Genomic DNA, 19,770 nt, shown 5'->3' on the forward strand with positions numbered 1-19,770 from the left:
TGACTGACTGTATAGTCACTGCCATTAATGTTTATGTTTGTATATGTGAACAATGTGCATGCTTCAGTAGGAGTATTATGTGAATCTGATCAGTGCTATGGAAAGCTATTCACCCTCCGGTGCACTGAATTTCCCTCGTGAGCAAAGTCATCTCACTCAGAAAATGACAGTGTGCTTGAGTGTGTGTGTGTGTGGTTATCGGCCGTGACATCATCGCAGTCATTTCCTCTCTTGTTATTGTTGAGCCTCTCTGGACAGAAAGACTAAATGATGAGATGGAGTGGGAGCTGAGGCAGGAGCGTTTGTAGGGGTTGACAAGGTTTGAGGCTAAGCCCAGACCATCTGGGCTTAGTGCGTGGTGCACGCCAAATCTTTTTTGGGTGGTCTCCGCTGTTCTGCCTGGACCGCTACTGCCTAAATTTCATTTAATTTTACTGCATTGTATGACTACTGCAAACATTACATTTTACATTTAAATTTGAATAGTAATGTTAAGACAATTGCTCTGGACAAAATGGACATCTGCAGGGCAGCTGAGAATACTCAAAGCTATGGCCCCGGTGTTTAATTGCTAATTAACCTTTTTATTCTTTTTTACATTTTTGTGCTGCACAAATACAATAAAACAGAAGTCCGATGACAGTGGATTGAATTGAAACACTTGTTCATTTTTGCAACCATTTAGAGAATATCAGGTGTTTTGACCATCTCTCCCTAAGTATCCTATATCCTTTAACTCATGTCATCTATGCCTACATGTCTGAATCATGTTTTTCCTTAAATGTGTTATATGTATGAGTCTCATAATACCACTTTGTGCCTCAAGAGGTGTTATGTAGTCACTGTAGCGTTCAGTCTGCCCTCCATCTAATATGAAAGGATGAAGAAGCCAACTGTTGTCAAGATATCAAAATGCAAACAGGTGTTATTTGAATAACTGACCACATACGGAAATCTAAATGTTACTTCTTTGACTGAAAAAATATTAAAACTTAATAAAGTGACATTATAGTCCTACATAGAAAATTACAACTGCTTGAAGCCCGGCTCCAAATCTTCGCCATTACTGCCGGTTGCTCAGGGCAGCACTACTTCTTCATCCTCTAATGATAGACTGAGGGCAGACAGTGACTCACTATCGCCTCTTGAGGTGTAAAGTGATGTGTGTTACTAAGTGTGTGAGAGAAATAGTTGATGTCTGTGTATGATCTTCATTATTTTAGATTCTTGGATTGTAAGTGCATTCAGATGCATTTGACTTGACACATCTCTGACGGTCCTCTGCAGAGTCTTGTTGAAAGTTGTTGACAACCATTTCTGACTTTGTGTGAACTTATTTCCTAAGTTCTGGTTTAAGGGTTAAAGGTTTAAACCTTTTATAACCTTTTCATATCAAATTATAAGTTTTCAAGTGTTGTGTTTCCATGTGTGAAGTCTTGTGTTGCCGCTGGCGTTGACATTAGTATGCATATAGATTAAGAAATTACCAATAAATGTGTTAAGACTATATTGCCATAAGGGGCTAAATTTGCCTCACCATGGAAAATAATCTTTTTATCAGACCCCAGACAGTATTGTGTTAAATTGCAGTTATTATGGAAACGCGGCGGCCAGTTTGACTGATGGACAGTTTGATGGACGTCATCAAATCATGCACCGGCTCTGCTCTCTGGGGGTGGGAGGAGAACCTGGCAGAGTGATCAGGATTCTGAAAGAGGCTGTCAGTCAAAGTGCTACCTCAAATAGATACCTCGACATACGCACACTCGAAAAATGCACAGAAACACCACCACCACAAATTCATACATGTCACATGGAAAATTACATCCTTGAGTTTCTCAAGACCATTTCTGTAATGGTCTGCATGCAATCTACAAGGTGGTACACTGCTGGCTCAAACCCTTTTAGCTGAAACACTTAAACCATTCACCAAAATGTGTTGATTAAGGCAGAAAGAAACACATTTTGTGCATATTTAAATAAAAAATAAAAAAAATGTAGTTTGAACATTAGGGGGTAACAAAGTCTCACAAAAAGGTAAAGAAATGATAAATGATGATAATAAAAACTTCTTGCGGGCTGACATCCTAAAGTAGGAGGTGTATTAAAAAAACCCTGAGAATCAACAGCTCTGTATTGAAAATGAGGAAAATACTACAAGAAAATTCATATGGGGAAAAGTGATAAATGGAGTTCACACTTGTTAACCAGCTAAGTTATAGACACAGAGATTTGTGTTTCATTCCTCTATTCCCCTGTCTTTAGTGTTATATACTTGAATGTTAGTGTTACTCATAAAGTAGCATCGCTTACTGTATTCATGCTTTTGCATTTGACATAATCTTTGCTTTTAGCTTTAAACCCTGTTCAACACAGCAGGGAATCCCAATCTAATCTGAGGGCATTTTCAAACTTGCTTTGTGTAGTGTGGTTGAATCAGACTTTAGTTGGTACGATTCATTTGTGCAGATGTGAAAACAGCAATTGTACTGCGGACCAGGACAAATGAAGTATAGGTTTGAAAACACCCTTACAGTCAGACTTAAGAACATGCTAATTTGTATTATTTATTATCCAAACATACATTGCAATCAAACTTTTTCATCAATGCTTTTGAGGTAACAGCTCAAGGAATACTTTGAACATTAAGGCAATAAGTGTTTCTGCAGAAAACGCTCTATCTCATTCAGATGGCTTCATCATTGAAAGACAATACTTGTTGTCAGTGCTTTTTGTCTTTTTCTCAGCACTGCTCGTTCTTTTCTCGATAATTACCTCCATTGTTGTTCCTGTGACTGACTTCACTACTCTTTCACTACAAGCCTCGCACACTTCACCTGCAAACCACAGCTACAGTGAGTTTTAATTCCCTTAAATAGCAAACACCTTTAAGAACAGGAGGTAGACATTCATTCATTATATGAATATGATGAATATTGTGTCGCTATAATAATGAAGATGCTGGAGTTATCATGATCAATTACTATATGCGCCCTTACCTTCTTTAGCTCTAGTTTAATAATATACCACCCTGAGAGATGTCCAGCTTAAAAGAGACATTTTTTATGTTAAATGTTGTGTCCCTTTGTCCATATTCATGGGAAATAAACCTCAAACACAACCCACCTAAACTGCAATGAGATAAAAACTCAACACTTTACTGTCCCTTAGTGAAACAATGAAGAGGTACATGGTAATGATGAGGTTGGAGCTTTTAGTGCTGCACAAATATATTTATTCATAAAGTAGAGAAGGTAAATGAAACATCTGCTGTATCCCAATAAAACTTTGTTTCTCTAATGTTTGACAGTAGCTCTGGCCAAAGCAAGAATGTGGGAGCGATTGCAGCATCTGTTGTTATGTGCAGACTAAAGCCTATTTAAAAGCTTGAAAGTGTGGTTTGGGCAGACAGAGAGGCAGACTTAAAGAGAATGGATTTCATTTGGATGCTCTTCTCCCTGTTTCTCATTCACAACAACACAGACACACAGGTCATTTGTCTGTTCTATCCAGAGGCCCCTGTCTATGTCGCTATTGTTTAAGCTGATGTGAAACACACAGTCATTTGTTTGTTTTTCAAGTTTCATGTTTTATGGAGCATTGAACTTAAAAAAAAAAAAAATTCTGCAGAGTTGACAACAGAATGTCAGTCAAACTACTGCAGCATTCAAAATGTCTCCCCAAATTGTTTTTTTTGTGGCAGCTCAGTGGAAAAGCAGAACGATCCCACAATGAGATGGCTGCATGGCTCAACTGAATATGTGCTGCTTGTTTGCCTGCACTAAGTTTGGCCGTCAGGGATGCTGGATGATTCACACTATTGAGAAATGAGCCAAAAGCTACTTTATTAGTCCAGGAAGATGGTAACACTTTTCAATTGAAGTGACAGTAAATGTTAATGAGTCTGCATATTATTTCTGTTGCTCTGATGGTATATCCACCTGTCTGCGTGTCTGTGTGTGTTTGTCTGAATCCTAAAAAACACAGAGGAATTCACTTTTATTATATTTCTTCTTCATTGTTTAAAACGTTGTGTCTCTTATTGCATTCTGCTCTTATTGCTCTATTTATGTCTGATCAGTGTTTTGTGTGCGATCTTGCTTTGATTGGCTGAGTACTTACTGCAATTGAAGTTTGATACCAGTTTATCAGGCCAGAGAGATTTGAACATGTTTCCATGTGAATGGCCTGTAAACACCAGCTGTTCAGTAAAACAGCTGTCACTGTTTGTCCAAATCACGCTGAGACAAAATGAATTCTTCACAGTCTATTCAATGTTGGTCTACTCAGCCACACTGGACACATGGCTTAAATGGACTCACTGGCATTAAAATAAACATTTTAAGTGCTTATTTGGCTGTTATGCCCAAATATCTGCCATGAACTGCTCCCTACCACATCATGGGTATTTCCTTTTCAAATATGTAAGATGTCTACAATAAAATGCTTGAGAAGTATATGAGAATGAACTGTGATTCGTATGGTTTCGACTATTGGGATCACTTGTACAATATAAAAATACTAGACACTTATCATATCTGGATATGTGCAATTTTGTAGCCTTTATAGACTTATATTCATGAATAATTTGCCTCCAATTCTTTACAATCTTAACACCTCGGTTTGAAGTAATATAAAATAAAAAAGTTGAGTTGAGGAGTTTATTTTAGAGCACGATATTATTCATCAGTTGAAAAAAACTATAATGGAGACGTAATTTCATCTGGGGATAAATGAGTCATTTATTGTTTCACTCTGTAGCTTAAAAAACTTTTTTTTTCCTATTAGAGCATCCAGATCTGCTTTGTGTTCTTTAAGATGAAATCAACTCTCAAAAGAGAAAAGAGAAAATATAGAAATCATTTTACGTCACTCCGTTTGTCATCACGTCCTCAATTCTCTGTTTATATAACTTTTGTGCATATAACTGTAGCCAATGAATTATATTTTAATCTGCATCGGTATAAAACAGTAACATCCTTGTTCTCTCTTAGGCTGATTACGACACTCACAGCATGACAGCATCTTAAGATGCGGCACAAAAACAACACTGACCTTTTTTTTTGTGGAAAATGTATATATTTGTTTATTGAATATCGCCTTTATTCAATAGTGAGACAGTTGAGATGCAAATAGGACACATCGGGAGAGACCGAGACAGTAAGACATGATGCAACAAAAGATCCCCAGCCAGAATCAAACTGGATATGTTATATGATACGCACCCACATTTGTTTTCTAGCTAATGTCTCATTTTTATCCTTCTTATACTCCTGTCTCCTTTTTACATTGTCTGTTATATCTCATTGAACTTCTTTTTTGGACAGTTGAAGTGGCAGACAGGAAACAAGGAGAGTAACATTTGTTTAAGATTTGTTTGCAACAAAGGTGCTTGGCTGGAATAGAAGGAGGGATGTTCCAGTTACGCAGCATGTGCAGTAACCATTCGGCTTCTGGAGCACCATTCATTGAAGAATGGAATAAAATGGCTCGAAGGCTTTTCTGGCACATTTAAAAATCACTGTGACATATTATCGACCCCGATAAAGGAAGACCAATTGTGATTTCAGTTGGACTTAAAAATCCAATCTCTTCCCCAAAGGGGATGACTGAGACACTGCACTCGAAATGTCATAACTCTATAGTAAAAATACTTCATTATTTAATCATTCTCTTTTTAGTGACCCCCTTTTATTTATTGATGTAGTGGAGTTTGCTTCATCCAGTGAGAAAGTATTCTGTTTACTTCATTCTAACTGGAATTGACAAGGTCTCAAATATAATGAAACTTTCAGACACACTGGTTTGAGGTTAGGGGTTAAGCTCAAAATTGCCAAATCAAGCTACAGTGCAAAAATAAATACATAAAAAGAATCTGGTTGAAAAAAAGAAAAAAACACACAGACACACACACACACACATACACACACACACACACACACACACACACACACACACACACACACACACACGCACACACACACACACTGCATTAGTTAGCTGTGTGCGTCTAAGTTTAGCTGCTGGAGATGCCTAGCTTTCCTAAAGCTGTCACCATATTACAAACTAATGCCGTGAACTCGCACACGCACACACACAACACACACACACACACACACATCCCATCCTCAGTGTGAATACGGGTAACAGTGATTCTTTGTAAAGGATTTGAATGACTCCTATAAGGTTACCCTGAAATACACTTTCTCACACACACAAACACACACATACACACACTCTTGGTTGCTTTCTCTCCATTCTAATTGCTGCAATGAGACACTGCTTCCCACATCATGAGAAGAAAGAGAGAGAATGGATGAGGTGAAAGACAGAGTGGTTAAGAGAGAGAGAGGTGATTGAGAGAGTCAACATTTGACCTACATCTAATGTCTGTCTATCTATTTATCGATCTGATAGATGAATCCATCCATAATACATCTGTCTATATGTCATTCTACCTACCTTGGTATTCAAAAGTGAAGAAAAGCCATCTCACAAAAAGACTGTTCAGGTATATTAGAACAAATAAGGTCATTTCAGTTTTTATTTTAAAAACCAGGTGAAATTGGGTTGGAGATTCTTTAATACTTGAACAATGTAGGTGAAATTTGATGAAAATGCCATGTATATAATAAACATTCCAGCATTTCACCATTTTCTGAGTTTGTTTACATTGATGGATCCAAAACACAAGTCATCTTTTATTAATGTAACCCAAATCACAAAAATCACAAAAAGTATTTTTTCCCTTTCCTCATTTTTGGCAGAAACATAATCTAAACTGTCCTCCCCATCAGAAAACCCTGTTGGCATCTTTCTGCAGCAGGAAAAAATAATACCCAAAAGAAAAGTGAAGTGGGTTTAAACTAATCTAATCCTTTTAAAAATATTCAGATATTTGTTTTGGTGAAAATTGGGTAAGAGTGTTGTTTTGAATTTAGGGGGCACTTCCTCTTTCTTCATACCTGGCTGTATTACTTAATGTGCCAGATTTAGTTTTGACGGATCCATTTAAAGTGATGTGAAAACTGGCACCAGTTTATTTTTCACCACATGCCTTCAATCGGAAACTAATTGTATTCACAGTTTTCACTCATTCTATCCTCTCTTTGTATTTTCAGGTTTTCCAAATAGCCTATGTGATTATTAAGGCGGCCAACTCACCTCGTCCGGGTAAGAATTCTTCTTTTCAGGCTTATGAACAGTTTACTTCAGTAATTAAAGCCTTTTGAGCACACCATCCTCCCACAGAGAATCCACAAGTAATCTGAAAGACAATAATTGTTTAATAAAATTGACTTTTACTCTAGTATTAAACTTTTGATTACATTCCTGGCGTACTTTACTTAATGTCTTTAAGTTTAAAATTCCAGCATCAAACTATTCTGATAACTTGTCTGTAACTGTTACTGTAATTTATTCGTAATAATCGACCTTAATGTGCTCACATGTTACCTGATGATTTTTTTTTAGCTCTCTGTCTCCATCTCTAACAGTTTTCATGATTGTTTTCCACTGTTGTAGCTTCATGTCCTCCTTCTCATATTCTAGATTTTTGTAGATTTTTACTGTAGACTTTTTAAAAAAATCTCATTTATATTTTTTGACCCAAACTAAATTGGACTGGAATTGTATTTTGTCCTATGCTCTCAGATTTTTCATTTTTTGGCAAGAAATCTAAAAAAGAGGTTACGAATGGGATTCTGTGAAATCCTGTGGTCAAGTCGATTATGTGTGATTACAGTAATTGTTCATAGCCATGGACAAAAGGGGTAATTACTTCTCACAAAAAAGTCATAAAACTTGAACATCAGAGCTCTGATTAAAGTCTGAGAGACTAAAAGCTCCAAACTAAGTGAAGCACTGCATAGATCTAAGTGTGTGGAAATGTCTTCTATCAATTTGGACTTGTTGATGCTTCCAGCACCTTAGCAATATGCATTATACAACTTTAGCATACAATGTCAAATCAAATGGGAAGATAACAACAAAACATTATGAAACCACTTTTGGTTTACACTTTGCCATCCTTTCTGTGTTTGATTATCAACATCAGCTTCCACATTGCATTTGTCTAAGTTACTTATTGGACCAAGACTGGCTCCAAACTACTTGTGATGCCACAAATTGTGCTCATATACGTACACCCATTAAACTCAGATTGAAGGGCAGCACAGAGACTCTTTACCTTTTCAGAAAATGAATTTGAAAAATCTTTTAGTGTTGAACTCTGAAGGTCAAACGTTCAAGTAAAGTGACAATAAGCACAGCACATTTTTCAGAATGTGACTTACCATTAATGGAACTTGCAGTATCTTGAAAGTAGCATAGAGTAGGTGGCTGTTCATAGGCTGCAATCTGTTTAGTTCCTTCTAATTTTCTCATTTAATTTTTCAACCACTGCAGGATGTTAGATATCATCATTTGCTTCATGTTATTTAGAGATATGTGACTGAATATATGATTGAAAGTTATGTCAATTTTCTATGTATTTTAAGTAGGGTGACCTAAACACAGGCTTTGATATCCGTTATCATTTTTATTGATCCTTTCCCCTCCACGCTTGTTCGAAGCTTGACATCATTATTTCTTCGCCGATATTTTTGTGCGCAGGTAACTGGGTCTTGGAGCGTTCGATAGATGGTGTGACCTTTACACCCTGGCAGTACTACGCCCTCACAGATACAGAGTGCCTGACCCGGTTCAACATTTATCCAAAGACAGGACCTCCATCTTACGCCACGGATGATGAAGTTATCTGCACATCTTATTATTCAAAGATCCACCCTCTGGAGAACGGAGAGGTAACACTTTTCCTTACAGAGACTGTCACTGGGATTTAGAAAGTTGGGCTTAGGTTTAGGTTAAATCACATGGCGACTCTATCATTAGTTGAGTTGGGTTGAGTTTAGTTGATTTTACTTGTGTGTAATAACAGAACCGTTTTGATTGGGTGACTGGGGTAAAGTGAGGTGGATTGAGTTGCAGTCTCACAGGAAAAGTGTTTTTCTTTTACATTACCAACGCCACATGCCTTGCACTTGTCTGGATTATGTTCCCTTTTATTAATGTAAATATTTTCAACTTTTTGTTGCTTCAAACCATGCATCAGTCATGTCAATGGCCAGATACACAGAGGCAGATATATATTTGAATTAGACAGGGCATCCTAGCCTGTTCAGCCCCTGAAAGACAGAGCAAAGTCAAAAAATGTGAACAATACAACAGCAAAAAGCACAATCTTTATATGTACTGTAAGCTCCGTAAGGAAAAAATCTTCTCTGCAAGATAGATGGTCTTCATTAAAGTGACACATGCGGCTGATTTTCATAATAATAATAATAATTGGAACACAGCAGATTTTTTGACAGAGTTTAATTTCAATGTGCAGAACTGTTAATATAATTTTAATTACTAATAGGAGTAACGGGTGCTGGTTTTTTGAAAACACACGCTCGCACTGAGACACAAATGTGCGCACCACTGTTTACTGTTATGTTGCTTTGATCAGCTGTGTGTGCAATTGCACCCAGTATGAACAGAGGGGACGAGTCTGCTATAACTGACATTAATGAAGAGAAAGAGGACTGCAGAACACAAATAAACACACATACTCACACACAACAGTGAAAACAAACTAATCACACATCTACATCTCCTACACACTTCTAATTGTAGATGCCTGTCTGAATGTGTGCATGCATTTACATGGGTGCGGACGTGTGTGTCTGTGTGCGTGTGCGTTAGTGTATGTCGTCTTGTGTGTCTGCACCGTATGTGTGACTGTGTCCTGCGGGGGAGCGCTAGAGGGGTGCGAGCTGGGAGATGTCAAGAGCTGCAAGTAACGACGGAGGTGTCTGAATGTGTGTATCTACTCTGTGTGTATCTGTATGGATGTGAGTGTGTGTGTGTGTGTGTGTGTGTCTGTGTGTGTGTGTCTGTGTGTGTGTGTGTTTGTGTGCATGTGTATGTGTGTGTGGCTGACAGCTCCCTAGCCGTCTGATCACAGTGAAACCATAATGAGTCGTAGGCGATGTGTCACAGCATCGCGCACACACACACTTTCACAATGTCACCCCACTACTCATCACGCACACACGCGCGCACACACACAAACACACACACACACACACACACACACACATACACAAACACAAACTCCTTCGTTACTTCCAACTGTACAGCTTGCACCCATCAAGTGTTCCCCCTCGACACGTGCGCACACACAAACACGCACACGCACACACACACACACACACACACACACACACACACACACACACACACACACACACGCACACACACACACACGCACTGAGAAACCCGCGCACACACAAACATGCACTGTCGGCCCACTCTAAGACATTTTTTGCAGATGCCAAATGTTGCTTTTGGCCACATTAGTGAGACAGACAGATGGACAGTCAGACAGGCAGGCAGACAGAACCTCACACTCCTTATTATGTGACTGCTTTTTGATTATTGGCAATACAGAATTGAAAGTCCTGCTTGTTTGGCTTATTTAACTTTTGTGTGGCAGTCACAATATCAGAGGTTCCATTCCTTCCTTGTAAACACTTTGTCCCTGAATAGATAACAACCAGAAACAAGGCTGAATATGATTTGTCTTCCAAAGAAACACTTTGTCCCTGAACAGATAACAACCTGAAACAGGGCTGAATATGATTTGTTGTCCAAAGAAACACTTTGCCTCTTAAGTGTTCATGGTCTAAAAGTGTCCTTTGAGAAGTTCTGATGCACAAAAGCAACATGCTCTGTTGAGCAAAGTCCCTGTATTCATCGTGGTTATTTCAGACTGTGCCTCATCAGTTTCTTTCTGATAACTGGACACAATTTTGTCCATTATCAAATTATTATTCGATGATTTGTTAGCCAATAGGTTCCAGCAGCATTGGGGTAGCACAGCTTTCTGATAACGGTGTATATGCTATTTGCTTAGCTTGATTAGCTACATTCAAGTACATACAAGTAGCTTCCCAAACAGCATCCGTGACTTCCATTGATTGTATTAAACAAATGCGATACTAAGGAGTCTGTACTGTGACTCACCTTATGTCTTTAAAAATGTTGCTTCCCTCCTTTTCCAATGGTTTGTGATGTACAGATCATTTTCTCAATCAATAATGGTGAAGTGAGAGTATCACCCGAAATCAATACCTCAATAATATTTTCAACATATACAACTAGTTCTACAAGGTCTCTGTGATTATACAGTGTTATACGCAGGTTTACTTGGGAGGCAGCACTGCTGTCATGGCAGCTCATCTACTTCTGTCTTCAACTTGTCAATAGTGCTGCCTTTTTTTAAAGTTACCAGTCAACATCTACTGCTACTACTACTATATGGCGTGGGGCCATTCTGCTGTCTCCCCGTAGTCCATTTGAAATATGTACAGCACTGCAAAAACAACCCCTGGCTCCACATAGCACCCTATATTCAGTTTTACCTTACTGTAGCTATTTTGAAATTAATGTCTTTTTTTTAAAGGTATTACATATTTAACAACTGTTTAAACGTATCAAATTAAATGTGATACTTAGTTGAAGTACTGAAAACTAATAACACCATGGTTGATTAATTCAAGAACAAAATGTGCCATAAATATTTCTTCCTGTCACTAAGAGGTTGCTGCTAGTCTTCCACCCTCCCGCTACTCATCTATTTACTCTTGTTTACCAAAGATGCTTCTCACTCCTTCCTCCATCTGCCATTGCAGGAAACTCAAAGCACCTTATATGTTTGTCTTTGCACCACATCTTGGTTTAACTCTGCTGTTACATGTCAGTACTTATTATGTCTCTCTTGTCTCTCTGTTTATAGATCCACACGTCTTTAATCAATGGACGTCCCAGTGCCGATGACCCCTCCCCGACTCTGCTGAACTACACCTCTGCCCGCTACATCAGGTTGGTGTTTCAGCGAATCAGAACGCTGAACGCCGACCTCATGACTCTGACACTTCATGACCCCAGAGATATCGATCCAATCGTGACGAGACGGGTAAGGCTGAACGCACACATGCACAGCACTGGTTCTTTCTTTTCTTTCCTCTTTCTTTCTCTTCTTTTCTCAGTTACAGAAAAAAAAAGATCAATAGATAAAAAATAGAATTAAATCTCAGCCACAGCTTATACATTTCTATTACTAACTGCTTGAAACACAGATAAGATTTTATATAGCTATCATTTCAAATGTTTCATTATCAATTATTTATTTAGGCATATTTTCCCTGCGACATTGATCTTCCATACAACCCAAGATGTTGACTGCACAAACATAGTTTTATTCATATGACTTAATATTCATTCAGCAGCAACAATACCTCACGGGACTGATACTACATTCACAGCTAAAAAACTAAAAAAGCTGTGATTACCTGTTAAGAAAATGTGTGTCATAAAGATAAGGGTAACATTATTATGTGGTAACCTTAGCAAACCGAAACAATCTGCTTCTAATGTAATATTAAACCGTTATTATTCCCAGCAAGGTTATATAATCACAGAAAACAGATCCACTGCTGCTCTCAGTGGTAATGCTACTGTTCAGCACATCACTAGATGTGGTGTTAGACATCTTTTGTTAGGCCAAGACATTCTTTTTTTCCAACTGTAATCTTGAAATGTTGAGTGAGTGAACAAGGTCTTATTCTAATAATGCAACTTAATTTATTAATACCACATTAATACTGTAGTGTTCATTATAACATATCCTGCCTCTCTTGATCTCTTTCTTCAGTACTACTATTCCATTAAGGACATTTCAGTTGGAGGAATGTGTATCTGTTACGGCCATGCCAAGGCTTGTCCCCTCGACGCTTTTACAAAGGTAAAACTCTTTTCTCTCCCTCTCGGTCCAGTAACCAAAATCTCCAAGGTAATGGAACTCCTCTATACTTTTCAACAGGAGCAAAGAGTACCCTCAGGCATTAGCGTTTTATCTACCGCCTTATATCAAACTTTCTTTGTGTATGTGTTTGTGTGTGTGTGTCTGCCTGCCTACAGGGGACACAGGTGACACAGTGAAGTGTTGTCTCGCGTGTCACTTCAAACAGTCGAGTGTTTGATACCAGACACCTGATCTTTCTCTCTCTACACACACACACACACACACACACACACACACACACACACACACACACACACACACACACACACACACACACACACACACACACACACATCGGTGGCCTTGTGTCTTTTACATGTCCGGAGGCTGAACCACAGAGTCTAACTCAGATGTGACACTTGTGTCTTGTCCGTGATGATGTCATTGACAATAAGTGATGTCACTGGTGTGTTGAGAGCTCCAGTTTCTTCTCTTGTCTTATCTGTTCGTTCCACCTCAAGAGGATATAATAAGGAAAAATGGCCAAGTTGTGGGCTTAGCAGTATTTTTGATATCAATTGGCTGAAAATCCTCCTTTTATTTACTAGAATTACTGGTTTTCAGGATGGTAGTTAAAATACACTTGCAAACGCTTCAGGTGGTGGATAAAGTATTATAGATGAATGCTTTTTTTTTTTTTTTTATCATTGTGAACATGCTTTTACTAGGGTAGTATAACTCACTATGTAATCTGACATATGAGTTCTGCTTTATTTATTTATTTTTCAGAGATTATTAATTGATTGATTTTTTTAAATTAACAGGGACTATACTGATAAAAAATGGTGACATATTATATCTAGCCTTCTATTCCCACAGGACTTTTAGCTCCTTCACTTTGATACACGTTCATCTATCCGTGCAGTTAATGCCCTGGGCAGACGTTCAGAAAGCAGAAAAGGTGGAGACCTGCGAGATGATTTGTTGATGATCGTCTACAGATCATTTGTTCCGATGCATGCTCAGCACAAAGGCAGCCTGAAGCCAAATTTGTAGCGTTGAGTCTCGGATAAAAGGGGCAAATTCGCTCGTGCCAAAAAATCCAAACTTGGCTCTCACTGTGCTATTGTACTGCTCTCCTCTCAGTTAAATCTGGCACCTTCTCCACATCAACCAATTTACAGAAAGTCCTAAATTGAATTACTGAACCTCGTAGCTGGCAAATTTCCTGCAACATTCTGCTTTGATTGTGTTTGGTTCTGAATGTATTTCTCTCCTGGGAAAGTAGTAGCGAACCCATTTGCTACTGACTGACAAACTGGAAAGTGAGCTAAGTTCTGTGCAGTTGGCTCTCCTGTGAATACATTGTTTTTTGATAGGCTTTCAGTAGGCCGCGCATATTGGTAATTATCATCCATTTTCACATTCATGAGAATGTTGTGATACCACAACATAAAAGAGGCCAAATCACTTAGTCACATTTCACCCTATGCCAAAGGAAATTTTTTATTTTGTGGTTTTCAAGTTTCTCCATTTTAAAGAATAACACCAGCTAAAAACCTTTAAATAGTTAAAGTTCCCATCCTGCTGCTGTGATGACAAAGTGTACTTGAGGGCTAGTCAGTACACCTTGACATTAATGTTAGGTGTGGATACGCTACACATGGCTACGGTACTTAAGATGTGTTAAAACCTTTCACAGAGTTACAGATAGCTGGTTGTTTTTTTGTTTTTTTAACCTAGTGTCTCACAAAGCAGCACAAACTCATCTTGTATGTACCAAGCCATATTTTAACATTTTAAAATATAGTTATTTTTCCCTCATCATGTGCTTGATAGATTCTGGAGAAAAAGTGGCTGCACTGGAATTTGAATATGATGGTGACTCAGATTGTTACTATGTTTAGCATTCCTTCAGCTTTGAGTTAGAGGAAAATCCATTTATCTAAACCCAGTTGTTCATGTCTGTTTAATTGACAAATCTGTGAAACTTAGATCTGCACTGTTATTGTGTGTTTTTCATTTTTATTTTTGTGTGTGTTCATGTGTGTGTGTGTGTGTGTGTGTGAGTGTAGAAATTCAGCTGTGAATGTGAACACAACACATGCGGGCCGAGCTGTGATCGTTGTTGCCCTGGTTACAACCAGCAGCCCTGGATGGCAGGAACCTTCCTCACTCGACATGTCTGCGAGAGTAAGAAAAACCATAACACAACAACTAATAACACGCCTGAATTACACACAACTACCCGTAAGCCAAAAGCAGTCCAGTCACATCACAACAAATCCTTTTTACCCAGAAATTAATAGTTACTTAACAAACTTTCTCTGCTTGGAAATGTTGTTGCAGAGTTTCTATGTTACTCTTTGTGTGCTTTGTTTATGTTAAAAGCATAGCCCACTTTTGTTGTAAAGCAGCATTTGGTCACTACATAGCACATGTTCCTTGGTAATTTGCTTCTAATATCACCACAGAACACTTTTCAACATCTATGGGCTCTACAGACTTTAACTATGTCTGGCAAGTATGACAATCTCAGCTCCTCTAATCAGTATCAGCCTTTGATATAAGACTTTATAAAGCCATCAAAAGTCACCTTCTGCGTCCATTAACCTTCATCAACTATGGAGCGGTAGAGTGATGAGGCTTCCACCTGCCACCATAAAACCAGGATAACAACATGTAATCTTCACTTTATTTCACACAGGCTACACCTTCTAACAGAGTCTATAGCCTTAATGGTCTGATTAATGAGTCGGCCGCCTCGACAGTGACACAGCATCACAAAGGCAACGAATGATCATCATGAGAGCGAACGTTAAAAGCGCTGACCGATCACAACAGTGAAGGAAAGGTGTAGAGTATCGAAACATGACTCTCAATCTTTTCTCTTGCCTTTGTAGGTGATGTAAGTAGAGTCTTTGGTACCTTTTGGGTGTATGATACTTAAATAAGAAATATGCATTCATGAGAACCAGAGGAACAACAGATATCAGTAATCATTGTGACACAAGTCAGGTAAATTTTATTTGTATATCACAAATTTGCCTCTAATCTGTACAGTAATACTCTTTCCCTAGATTGACCATTTGTATAAAGAAAAACGCCACCAAAAACACACTTTAAATTATGCCCCAATTGAATTGCATCAGTGCTTGGTGAGTTTAGAACTGTTCAGTAGATTTTGACTTAACAGGATGTATAAAACCAGCTTAGTTTAAATAAAAAAAAGACCCCCATAGCTTGGAATTGAGGCCGTTTACAGGGGGGAAACCTTTCCTGGAGCGAAAGTGCAAATCCCAGTTTCCCCTCAAAATTCCAGAAGATGACACTTTCTTCTCTTTTGGGAATTTAAGATGGTAAGCTCAGTGAGTAGGAAAACAGGGCTTATGTTTAACTACCGTAGGAGAGCGTGAGGGCAAGCTTGAATGGAAAACCTACTTTTTCTCTCTGGAGCTCAGGAGATAACACACTGCTCATGGTAACTGATTGATACTTTAGGGTGCTGTCTTCCAAACAGGATTGGGTTTTTCCCCTCTTCTCTCAACTCCTGAGTGGAAGCAGTAAAGGGATTAGAGAAGCGGTCCTCCTGGCTTCATGCTCAGTATTTCGATAAAGAGGACGGGACTCTACAATCTTATCAAATTGCGGTACTGCAGTCTATTCCTGCCTGTGTGTTTGTTTTTTAGAGTGTAACTGCCACGGTAAAGCAGAGGAATGCTACTTCAATCAGACTGTAGCCGATCAAGCTCTCAGCCTGGACATCCACGGCCATCACAGAGGAGGAGGAGTCTGTATCGGTTGCCTTGACAACACAGATGGTGTCAACTGTCAGAGCTGTGTGGCAGGATACTATAGACCTCTTGAGGTACATCACCTTTAATTCAATTTAACAGTATCTGTACCCTCTTTGAAATATGTGAAGATGAGGTGAATATTAATTGTGTTTAAAACATTTTGACTGTCCCACCTGTCCAGGTGAGCGCTGAGGATGAAAACCCCTGCGTCCCCTGCTCATGTGACCCACATGGTTCTATCAGCCAATATTGTGTCGCAGATTCCAGCCAGGCCACGCCCAGTATGCTAACAATCTTTTATCTCTCATCATCTCTCAGTCTTTTTCCTTTCATCTACCACTGTTCTTTTTTCTTTTTATTCTTCATGTCTTGAACTTTTAATAATCATAATAAACAGTGGACACCCATGCAGCACTTTAAAGTGAATGCAAGCACACGCCTTACATTTTAATTCATTTTAAATTGCTGCTTTGGTCGATTCAGCCCAGTGTGATTTCCTTTGGGGATGGGGTTAGTCAAGTTCATCTGTGTGTGGAGAAGCTTTCGTTATTGAAAACCTTCTGTGACAGAACAGAGCAACTGTTTGTATTAGAGATCATTTCACTCCATTTTTTAAAAACTTTTTTATGTGTAGAAAGAGGAGCTATTTTAGTCGCAGCCACTTCAAAGAGATAACTATTCTCTCTTTGACTTACACTGCTGTTTTTTAAAAATCTCTCTCTCTCTCTTTCTCTCTCTCTCTCTGTGCGTGTGTGTGTGTGTGTGTGTGTGTGTGTGTGTGTGTTTGTTTGACTGACAGGCCAGCCAGCAGGGTCATGCCGGTGTAAGGAGGGTTTTGGGGGTTTATCGTGTGACAGGTGAGAAAAAAACACACACATACACACACACACACACACACACACACACACACACACACACACACACACACACACACACACACACACACACACACACACACACACACATATACAGAAAGAGATAGACACATTGTGACAGGTGAGCCGAACCTTTTAGCTGTTGTCTGTTCCAATTAGTGTTTGAAAATTGCCAGAAAGTTTCCATTAAGATCTTTTAATGATATTTGTTATCACACTCTATCACACTTGGTTTTGTACCTTAGATGATGCAAAGAGGTCACTATATAGATGACACTGTACGTAATGAGACATGCAATTTCATTTGCTGTGTTGATTTGCTGTTGGTCTTTGACTGCAGCTTGGATATTATCATGATATCATTAACCAAAGTCCTCCTGTCATTAAAATCACAACTTGAGAATCAAAATACAATAATGAGAGAAGCTTTCTACAGTTAATCACTACTATTAATATTTTTTGCTGTAACTGCTTCTTGTACTGTCCTCTCTCCCTCTGCAATGATTCAACCTCCCAGTAGTTATCATTCAAGCTTGATCTAATGTAATCCAATCTAAAAGCAGATACAACTTTCCCTCTAAACTTTTAATAACCTTCCAGCAAACCAGGCCAGCAAAATAATCATTGTCTTTAAAATCACTTCTTAAAATGCTCCAGACTTGCTTCAGCTCACTTTCTCTGTTAATTAGGGGTATATTAGTAAATTTCCTCTGAGACCCATATTGTACATGCACGTCACCTCTGGTGCAAGGTCAGCTGTCTGCTGCAAACCAGAGCTTTGGTGTCTGACTCTGAGACAGTTTTAGCAGGATGGACGCGGCAGTCGTTAGGAGAATTGACGCTTTGACCTTCTGGTTATGGGATGGCCTCTCTAATACTCATCAACTTCATCTTTATTATTGTTATTAAACTCATTTGTCTCTAGGTGTGCTGTTGGTTATATGGGCTACCCGTCATGTCAGCGCTGTAATTGCAGCATGGAGGGAAGCACCAACACTGACCCGTGTATAACACCCTGCGTGTGCAAGGTACACATACGCTTAAACACACAATAATGACAAGTACTCCACGCTAACCTTTCTAGCCCTGTCATCATTATCTTCACCACATTAACACTGCAATAACATGTCTTGTGCGTCAGTTAGAGGACAGCCCATAAACTTTGCTGCATGCCTTTTTCTTCATCATCTTCCTCTATGTCTCTCTCTCTCTCTCTCTTTTTCTCCTTCAGGAAAATGTGGAGGGAGAGAATTGCGACCGCTGTAAACTGGGATTCTACAATCTTCAAGGTGACAATCGACGTGGCTGCGAAAAGTGCTCTTGCATGGGCGTTTCCAGTCAGTGCTCTGCCTCCACATGGACTTATGAGAATGTAAGAAACTACACACAAACTTCTCCTCTGTCAGCCAATAAGGAAGTCTGATATCTGTTTATGTGGATTTCACAAATAAACGCTGTTACTGTATTTCTAAAAGGTTGATTTTAACAGCACAATTTAAGCTGATCTGTTTAGCCATGGTTGGTATTGTGACTTACAGCTAACAATTCATTTTTTCCTTTTTTCCTTACATTTATTTCAACCAAGTTTGCTTCTGGAAATTTAAATTGTATCAATTTCGCCTGAACGCATTTAAAACAGTGAATCTTTGGAGCTAAATTGATCATTACAATGGAAAACTAAATCCATGTGAATCTTTCGTGTCAAGTTCAACTTTGGAAAACTTTGAAACCAGAATTTGCTGCATTAATCAATACCAAACTGCCTTAGTAGTATTGACCTGTAAGAGAATGGAGAGCCGCAGAGCCAAAAACAGAGGAAGCTAACATACAGCAACTCATACCACCTACTCTGCCAGAGTATGAAGTACTCTACAAAACAGACTGGCTTTGCACACAGTAATGAGACAGGAGACAATGGTACACGTCTCTTAAATAAACTGTGTGAACTTAACAACCGATGACAGAGTAAAGGATAAGCTTTAGTCTGTCATTGATATCCTATAAAATCAAAAGCCAGTTAAACCTTCATCTTTCTCAGTACCAGATTCCCTGACTGAAATGTTCCTCAGCAAACATAAATCTGATTGTTAGTGTTGGACAATATTCAGCGCAAAACTAACCCTCCAAAATCGAAGCAGAATATGCATTTAATTTTCACTCGTCATATTTGCTCCTGTTTATTTTCTTGATTTTTTCCCTTTCATACATATGGATAAAGGGGAGAGAATCATTTCACTGATTAGGCTTC

At 38.8% G+C, this 19,770-nt stretch overlaps 1 protein-coding gene across 1 annotated transcript in view; it reads left to right on the plus strand.

The window, feature by feature from the left end:
* lama2 (laminin, alpha 2) overlaps positions 1-19,770 on the plus strand; it is a 189,317-nt gene that overhangs the window by 46,382 nt on the left and 123,165 nt on the right. Inside the window, exons 5-14 of the mRNA XM_062436956.1 lie at positions 7,122-7,173; positions 8,614-8,804; positions 11,843-12,022; positions 12,761-12,850; positions 14,926-15,043; positions 16,540-16,718; positions 16,829-16,928; positions 17,447-17,504; positions 18,448-18,550; positions 18,754-18,894. Coding sequence (XP_062292940.1) covers positions 7,122-7,173; positions 8,614-8,804; positions 11,843-12,022; positions 12,761-12,850; positions 14,926-15,043; positions 16,540-16,718; positions 16,829-16,928; positions 17,447-17,504; positions 18,448-18,550; positions 18,754-18,894 — 1,212 coding nt within the window. The remainder of the gene's footprint in view (positions 1-7,121; positions 7,174-8,613; positions 8,805-11,842; positions 12,023-12,760; positions 12,851-14,925; positions 15,044-16,539; positions 16,719-16,828; positions 16,929-17,446; positions 17,505-18,447; positions 18,551-18,753; positions 18,895-19,770) is intronic.

This window comes from Scomber scombrus, chromosome 17 (assembly GCF_963691925.1).
Source record: "Scomber scombrus chromosome 17, fScoSco1.1, whole genome shotgun sequence".
Classification (NCBI taxonomy): domain Eukaryota; kingdom Metazoa; phylum Chordata; class Actinopteri; order Scombriformes; family Scombridae; genus Scomber; species Scomber scombrus.